At 49.6% G+C, this 9,239-nt stretch overlaps 1 protein-coding gene across 1 annotated transcript; it reads left to right on the top strand.

Moving 5' to 3' along the window:
* Positions 1 to 360: 360 nt before the first annotated feature.
* Positions 361 to 1,131, top strand: NEUROG1 (neurogenin 1). The gene has a single exon (XM_011362352.1). The coding sequence runs from the start codon at positions 361 to 363 to the stop codon at positions 1,129 to 1,131; it is 771 nt and encodes a 256-aa protein (XP_011360654.1).
* The last annotated feature ends 8,108 nt before the right edge of the window (positions 1,132 to 9,239 follow it).

Below are 9,239 nucleotides of genomic sequence, written 5' to 3'. Positions count from 1 at the left end.
TCGCTCCATTCACGGGGGCTGCCTCGGGGCGAAGGTGGCCAGGGAGGGGGGCGCCCATTGTTGTGCCGGGTACTTAAGGGGTCCTGAGGCCGGTCGTGTGCCACACTCGGTACTCACACGAGCTGATCTGATTGCCGGCGAGATCACTCGGGAGACCGGCTGGAGCGTGGCCCCTGCAGGCGAGGCGAAGGAGGCGAGGCCAAGTTCCCGGTGCGCCCCTGCGCCCTTCCAGGCCTTCAAGCCCTCAGCGGGCAGAGTAAGCCCGGGCCGCTCGCAAAGTAAGTGCGCTCCGGCAGCCCTCAGCCCGGGCTCCTGCCCTCTCAGTGCCCTCTTATCTGTCCGTGGGTCCTGCACGCAACGATGCCAGCCCCTCAGGAGACCTGCCTCTCGGACCTCGACTGTGCCAGTAGCAGCAGCAGCAGCAGCAGCAGCAGCAGCAGCAGCAGCAGCAGCAGCAGCGACCTGTCAGGCTTCCTCACTGACGAGGAGGACTGTGCCAGGGTCCAACCGCCAGCTTCGGCCTCGGCGCCGTCCCTCCCGGGCCGCAGGGGCGCACCCGGGATTCCCGGGGCGTCCGATACTCCCCAGGCGCAGGACGACGAGCAGGAGCGGCGGCGGCGCAGGGGCCGAGCGCGGGTGCGCTCCGAGGCGCTGCTGCACTCGCTGCGCAGGAGCCGGCGCGTCAAGGCCAACGACCGCGAGCGCAATCGCATGCACAACTTGAACGCGGCGCTGGACGCGCTGCGCAGCGTGCTGCCCTCCTTCCCCGACGACACCAAGCTCACCAAGATCGAGACGCTGCGCTTCGCTTATAACTACATCTGGGCTCTGGCGGAGACTCTGCGCCTGGCCGACCAGGGGCTGCCCGGGGGCGGTGCCCGGGAGCGCCTCCTGCCGTCGCAGTGCGCCCCCTGCCTGCCCCGGCCCCCGAGCCCCGCAAGCGACGCCGAGTCCTGGGGCTCCGGTGCCGCCGCCTCCCCCTGCGCCGCCGCCGCCTCGCCACTCTCTGACCCCAGTAGCCCTGCAGCCTCCGAAGACTTCTCTTATGGCCCCGGCGATCCCCTTTTTTCCTTCCCTGGCCTGCCCAAAGATTTGCTCCACACGACGCCCTGTTTCATCCCTTATCACTAAGCCTTTTTTGGACACCGTTGCCTTCCCCCTCCCCCCAGGCAACAGGCAGTAGATGGGGCCCCAGCTGCGGCCTCAGGACCCCCACTCCAGGCGGAGGGAGGAGGCAGGAGCTTTAAAGGGGTTGGGGATACCTGAGCCGCTTGTTAGGTCGCTGCACCCTCGCCGTGGCTGCCCCTCGGTCTGTTTCTCCAGCCCTCAACCCCCGGGCCCCTCCTGCCCGCCTCTAGACAGCCTTTCCTTTTGCACTTTCTGAACTCCACAAAACCTCCTTTGTGGCTGGCTCAGAGCTGACCCCAGCCACCACTTCAGTGTGATTTAGAAAAAGGACAGATCAGCCCCTGAAGACGAGGTGAAAAGTCAATTTTACAATTTGTAGAACTCTAATGAAGAAAAACGAGCATGAAAATTCGGTTTGAGCCGGCTGACAATACAATGAAAAGGCTTAAAAAGGAGAGACAAGGAGTGGGCTTCATGCATTATGGATCCCGACCCCCACCACTGCAGGCTTGCTCTAGGAAGAACCCGAGATTCTTGCGCAGCTATTCAGGCACCGGGCTGGAGAGTACTTTAATTTATTCAAGATGCTTCATTCATATGAAAATGTATTTTTGTACATAAAGAATTTATTCTATTATTATGAGCTATCAAAGTTTACATTTTTGTACTGCAGATGTTTCGTGTAAATAAAAACAAAAATGCCACCAAGTTTCTTGCCTAATGTTGGTGTCTGGGGCTTTTCTTCCCTTCGCCTGGCAGGGCAACCACTAAAATGAAACACTATCCCCACCCACCTTCAAACCCTCCAGTCCTGTTTCAAAAACAATTTAAAAAAATAGAATGCACCTGATTTCCACCAAGAACCAGTCACAGACAGACTAGGGAGTTTGGGATCCATCATTTCCTTTAGCCTTGTAAACACAAGGGAGATCTTTCAGGCTCCCCATAAGCCAATTAAGACTTTTTAGTGGGGAATTAGCCCTGTATACGCAGCTACCTGTAGAGGTAGGGGCGGTGGGAGACTCTTTCTTTAAGGAACTCTACATCAGCTGGCTCTGTGTTTCAAAGAGAGGGGATTAAAAAGATCAATACAGTGTGACCACTGGCTAGGAAGTCCCAGTGACAGGTGGGCCCAGCCTGGGCAAGCAGAAGGGTCCACTCTTGTAACAGCCTATTTAGAGAGAGAAATTGATTTGTAAACAATGCCTCCAAATTGTTGTCCATTGAGGCTGGGATCACCCTGGCTGTGAAGTGTGGGATGAATTACACCGGTGTGGTGCCCCTGGGTGAGGTGTGCAGCTGCCCAAAATTGTAAGTTAGGGTGCCTGCACCTCCCCTCCCACACACATACATGCTGTGCCCACAGTGGGGGTGGGGGGACATGCGGTGGGCTCAGTCCTGGCTTGCTCAGCCAGTCCTCAGGGGCAACAGCCAAAGCTTTCATTTGCTGCCAGAGGAATCAGCAGCCCAAACTCAGTGGGAATTTTTCTGGCTGCAGTGTGTTTCTCTGTTGTCTGACAATTAGCTAACAGCGCTGGCAAGTAGCGGCTTTTGTTTTAGATTTCAGAATGTGGATACTTACAAGAGGTAGTTCCGAAAATGCTGTTGCTGCCCAGCTCACAAGTCACCCCACATTAAGACCCAAATTTACCCCCTAGGTTGCCCCTTTTCACAAATATTATGCAGCAGCAGGAGGTAGAAATGGGTTTAGGAAAATAGTATTCCATAGTATTAGAAAAATCATATCCTTGTAGGAGGTGAGTAGGAGCAGAAGTAAAGTCGTACCAGAAGTAAATCCAGCAATAGCCTTTTCCCTTGTGGAAGTGCTTTCCCTCCTCCCACACATGTCCTGATGAGTTGGATCCGCAGAGTCATATACTGTGTCCCCAGAAGGCATCTCTAAGTGCAGCCACAGGCAGGGAGCTCCCTTTCAGATAAAAATGGTTTTTTTTGGAAGGTCCTGGAAAGTTGGATGCCTTCTCTCACTGCCCTCAGAGCAGAGACAGTCCTCCAAGAAAAGCTTCAGAAGTTGTGAGGGCTCAGAATGGAGTTGCTTCTGCTAAAAGCTAAAAGGAAAAAGTTGTGTCTCTTGAATGACCCTGCCTGGGGCCCCACTCTATTGTCTGTCTCAGAATTAATTCACCCTACTAGCTTTGCATTTTCCTATAGCAAAAGACACAAATGGTTTGCATTAGATTTTCTGCTCTTCGGTGCATAGGATGAGCTAACTGACTACCTCCAGTCTTCTGAGGGGCTCGGGCCGGGTCTGCAAGAAGTCTTTGCAGGTCCCCTACAAAGACTCGGCTCAGCTGTGATGTAGGTGTACATGTCCAGGCCAGAGGAAGAAAACGGCCCATTATGTTTACCATTGTCCAAAATCCTTGGGAAACCAGCAGCAAACAAACACCACGAACACCCCTGGGACTTGTGGTGCCCCCAGCTGCAGAAGGAGCTTATCTCATAGAACTGTACACAGCCAGCACTGAAAACAGAAAATGTTACTACTCCCAAGACTGAACAAGAGCAAACTGTATCTCCAACTTTGTTGTCAAAATAGGTTCACAACTCAGGGTGCTGGGCCCAGAGCACCTTCTATCTGAAGAAGCATCTTTAACAAGGTGGATTACTGGGGATGTCTCCACCCCTGCCAGTTAATACTGTTTTTTCAAGGAAGCAAGCATATATGTGCAGCCCTTGGAGCTCCCAAATAGGAGAAACGAAGGATGATGACTAAAAAACGCTTATCCCCAGCTCAGGGGCCTCTTTCTTCTGGCAGCAAACTCTCGTTCATCCACAGGCATCTGTGAAGGCAAGCTGAGGGTTACTGGAGTATTCTAATCAATTATAGAGCATAGCACTTCTCGCTGACAGCCATGTTTCACTTCCTCAACAGAATTTTCCTCTGAGGAATCATCAGGCATTTAGGAAGCCTTACTTATTCTCCACCCTGATCTCTATTTGCTTCTGTCCTGGCGTAACATGCCTATTTTTACACACTGCTTCCAAGCCTGTGAGAAAGCAGGACGAGGAAGATGGATGGCACAGCGAAATGAAGCGTTCACTCCATCTCTCGCTTCTTGCATGATCTTCATCAAGCCCTGCTGTGTGCCGAGCACCATTCTAGCCCTCATCTAAAAGGCACTTACATGGTAGTGGGGAAAGACAAAATAAATTGATGACAGCTTGTAGTAAATGCTGAGGAGAAACGAATAAAGTAAAAGAAGGGGAAGATGGAATGCTAGGGTGGGAGGGAGGTTGCTCTTTTAGAAAAGATGGTCATGGAAAGGCTTTTAATGAGACGACATTTGAGCAGACGCTCAGAGGCAGAGAGAAAAGCGCAAGCCATGGTAGTATCTGGAGTGGGGAGCACCCCAGGGAGAAGGACCCAAGAGAGGAAAGCCCTGGCCATATCCTCCATGTGAGAGGGACGAGGAGCCTGACATGACTGAGGCGGAGGGCATGAGCGGGGGAGGATAGAGATAGCCAGGGGCAGGGTAAATTATGGCGGGCTTTATCAACTATTATAAGGCCTTCGGTTTTTTTTTCACAAGGTAATTGGAAGATTGAAAGCAGAAGAGTGATGTGAATTGACTTATATTTTTAAAAGGCATGCTGATTATTACAAGGCTAGCAGACTTTAGGGGCCAGGGAGGAAGCAGGGACCCCACTAGGCATCTGCACATTAGTCCTGAAGAAACCCTTCCAGTGGTAGAGGGATGAAGAGTGGTCAGAACTAGGACACCTTTTGAAGATAGAAACACTATAATTTGGGGGTGGGGGGAGGGGGGACATGAAAGAAAGACAGAAAGCAAGGATGACTCCAAGGATTTGGGTCAGGAGCAGTGAGCACACAGAACCCATCCCAAAAGCCTTCGACAAATGCTAAAGAGGAATTTTGCCCCAAACTGCTCATTTTAGCATCCAAGACAAAGATGGAAACATGCATTGCAGTGTCCATTAAGATAAAGGCAGATTGGTACTCAAGAGAATCATAACTTTTTCTGGGGTCCTAAAAGAAATGCCTCAGAGAAAATTCATAATGGGAGTAGGTGAAAGGGGCTCATGATGTCATGGGCATCATCCTCAGTGATGTCATCATCACCGTCATCATCCTAGCTAACACTTTATAGCACTTACTCTATGTTCCATGCACTGTTCTAAATACACTACACATTTTAATATATTTAATTCTCACAACCTATGAGGTTGATTATCTCTCATCTCCATTTTACAGATGAGGGAACTGGGGCACAGAGAAGTCAAATAACTTTCCTAAGACCACACAGCTAGTAAGTCACGAAGCTGGATTTGAACCCAAGCAATCTGGCTCCAATGTTCCTGCTGCTTCTCAATCATCTCTCAAGGAAACCAAATAAAGTACACCTAAGCAAAAACGCATTGTGGGCCACAGACTTAGCTTAGCTCAGAAGGCTTAGCTTTCTGAGACCCAGCCTGACCAGGTGTAAGCTTAACCATAGCTACAGACAGGGCCACAGCTGCCATACTGGGCCTTTGGATGAATGAGAAAACGGCTCATTCCCCCATTCTTCCCTGTGCACTGGCCCCCTTGGGGGCCGTGAATAGGGCACCGGCTATACAACCTTATCCAGCAGCCCGGCCTAGAGGCAAGAATGAGTCACTCGAATGTGCCTTTTCCCCACCAGAGGTAGAGGTAGCCTGCGGAGTATTTGGGATGAGTTCCCTGGCAAGGATCTGGGGTGTCACTGCTTCGGTTTGCAAAAACAGCAGAGCTAAGAGCCTGGTGACATCTGCTTGTAAAAAACCAGTCTCTTCACTGTTCACCTCTCTAGGGGCCTAAAAGGCCCCACATGTCTTACCAAGTTCTAGGCTTCCTCTAGAAAAGTTTTTGGGGTTGCTCCAGCCTAGGCCAAGCAGGGAATTGAAGCTCTAAAGGTCCACACCAAACTGCCTAATGGTGAAGACTGGAGCCTAGAAGGTGCTCCTGCTAATTTTCACCAATTGCATGCATCTCTCACAAGCCAAGAACAAGCCTAGTGTACATTTGACTTTTGGAGCTTTTCCTGGAGATGGCTCAGGACAAACACTCTGCTCCAGCACTGAGCTTACCTGTTGCCCACTGGGCTGATTGACGGCCAGGAGCCAGGATGCCTGGTGGCAGGACAAGTGAACACTGGGGTTCGAAATGGCTGAGTTTACATCATCCTTTCTGGCAGTGATTAGGTGCCAATACTACTTGCCTGCTCAGGTCTCTCTCTTGTTCAGGTGAAAACCACTGTGCTAATGACCAATACATTTTCTTCCAGCTTTGAAAGCATGGGACAATGTGCACCCAGCTTATGCCAATCAAGTCACTGAGATACAAGCACAAGATGGGGGCCAGAGGATACCATTGCTTTGTCAACTCAAATTTTACCTTTCTAAAGAATGTACTTAGCCCTTAATAATATGCTGCTTGGTTCTATGAGGTTCAACTCACCCCAACACAACCTGGGTACCTACTGCACACCCAGAATATGAACTTGGTAAGTTGTACTATTTGTTCTCCATGCTCTCCTGTAAGTCATGTACATCCTAACCTACTGACTTGGAGCTTGGTCATGCGACTGCCTTTGGCCAATGGGATGTGAGTAGCCATGGGCTATACCACCACCAAGCAGAAGTGTTCACTACACTTGTACAGTTTGCCTCTGTCTACACCCCTGCTTTCTGCACAAGAGCAGCATGACTAAAAAAGTGGCCACTCTTTCAGCTTGAGTCTCCAAATGAGAACTACCTGCACTTACATCCTTGTCTCAGGGTCTGCTTTTGAGAGAATCAAAAAACAAGATAAGCCGGATCTTGGATCCACCCACAGCCTTCTATTCAGAGAAACCTGATAAACACTTTCTGCATCAAAAAAATAAAAACTATAGCTGGCTCTTCCTAGAACTTAGTCCAGATGCTTTGGCTTGTACTCCCACCTAACCCCTTCATATCACTTAGGCTTGGACCGAAAGAAGTCGCTCATCATTCCCCAAACACAGCAGGGCCCTTCATGGTTCTGTGTCTTTCTACCCACTTGCCTATCTGGCTACCAACCTCTCACTCATCCTTCAAACTACAGCTCCAACGTGACCTCCTCTGAGAAGCCTTCTCAGACATCCTAAGTCAACTCAGTCACTGTGTCTTCCCCTGGGCTCGTACCACTCAGTCACTCTCTCCATCACTGCCCACACTGCGAACATGTCAGTTTCTGAGGGACTTTGGACTGCTTCATCCCAAGACACATGGCTGAGTTCTTTACATGGCCCCAGAGCCTGCATCATATCCTTCATCTGTGAATGTCCTTTGGGGCAGAGTTCACAACTTCACTGGAAGAACCAAAGTGGCCCTCAGTCTTTCTGGGAGGGTCTATTCAGTCTTTCACCTTGTCCTAGCCATCTTTCCTGAAGGAAAGCCATAACTTTGCAGTCAGACAGCACTGGGGCAAGAAGGGGATTAGTGCAAGGGAGAAATTCAGGCATCTGTCCAGGAAGACAGTCAAAAGAATTCACCATCTTGCTTTTGTTTCCACCACAGATCAGCCCAGAGGTGCCCAAAGCTACCATATGAAAGAACAGAAGCCTTTCTTGAAAAACAATCTAGATATCTGGGCCTCACCTCCAGAGATTTTCCTTCAGAATGTCTAGAGCGAAGCCCTGGCATTCATATTCTTTAGAAAGTTGTACAGATGGTTAATATGCATGGCAGGATTGAGAACCCATAGGCTTGCAAGGTGGTGTGCCTCCCACAAGATCCAGTCTGTTCCCCAGGTGACCCCAATGGAGCTAGAGCCCACATGCACATGGACCTAGGGAGACCCTTCTGCACATTTCCCTCATATATTCATGGCACACGCATGAGGGGATGGTCGTAGGCCTCTTTCCTTCCAGATTTCTAACTATCTCGACAAGACTAACACCAAGGATAGAGCCCGTTTTACAGTGATACCCAATTGCTCTAAGCCCAGAATTATTTTAGATTTCACTTGTTTAAAGTCTAGTAACAGAAACTGCTGATTATTCACTAAAATCCATCCTCTTCTTCTTCCTGGGCATATGACAAGACTACATCTCCCAAACTTCTTTGCAGTTAACCATGCTCCTGTGACTGGGTTCTCATGAGTAAAAATGTTGCAAGCCACTTTTGGGACTATGCCTTTATGGTGGGAATTTGCACCTTTGTATAGCATGTAGAAAGCTGCGAAGAACATCATTCCCAGTTTAAAAACTAGAAAAAGCCATAAGATCTACCAAATCATAACTTTTCCTCAGCTAATCAGAGATGTGAGGTCACAAGGTAATTAAACAAAGTGAATTACCAGAAGGTGAAGCCCCTCCAAGGAGAAACAGAACATGTGAACTGTTTCACCTTGGGCAAAGCATGGAGGAGAAAGGTGGCTGCCATATAAGCATTTAGATGAAATTGGCTAGCATCTTGATAAAATCTTAAAAGCCAAATGTGAACTAGAGTATCAGTTTGAAACAGAAGACTTCACGTCCACTCGCGAGCTCTTATCCATGGGCCCCACTAGGTGCTCACAAGAAAGATTAGGCCAGAGAAGACCAAGGGATGTCACCTCAGTGGTGAAGGAGTCCAGAATGTGACTGCTACTTGGGAATAGGCACAAGCCCCACTCACTTTCCCAGATACACTACCATGAAAGCAAAACCACCGAAGAAGGGCCATTATTTTCTGTAGGATACAGGCAAAGATCTATTGTTTCTGGGGAGAAATAGAAGACAAACTGGCCTATATCTGATAGCGGGGTAGGAAACTGCCTCAATCTCACGACAAAGGCAAAGATCAATTGCTGGTGGAGGAGATGTAGAACAAAACACCCTCTCTCCTGAGAAAGGGCCAGGCTCCTACACCAATACTAAGCAAGGGTCTGCTACTGCAGGGGAAGGAACAGGAAACTCCTTCCCAAGAACGATCACAGATACCAGGCTGAGTTTGAAAGATGGAGAGCTAGAAATACCCACCCAGGAAGCCAAGGTGCACAAGGTTTGCCAAAGACTGAAGCTGGACTCCCTTTATGAACCTAGCATTGAGAAGAAATAAGCAACATCAGTCTAGTGCCAATGGGGGTCAAGAGCACGGAAAGAAAC

This window comes from Pteropus vampyrus, unplaced genomic scaffold (assembly GCF_000151845.1).
Source record: "Pteropus vampyrus isolate Shadow unplaced genomic scaffold, Pvam_2.0 Scaffold74, whole genome shotgun sequence".
In the NCBI taxonomy this organism is placed as follows: Eukaryota; Metazoa; Chordata; class Mammalia; order Chiroptera; family Pteropodidae; genus Pteropus; species Pteropus vampyrus.
This window is presented reverse-complemented; position numbering and strand designations above follow the sequence as displayed.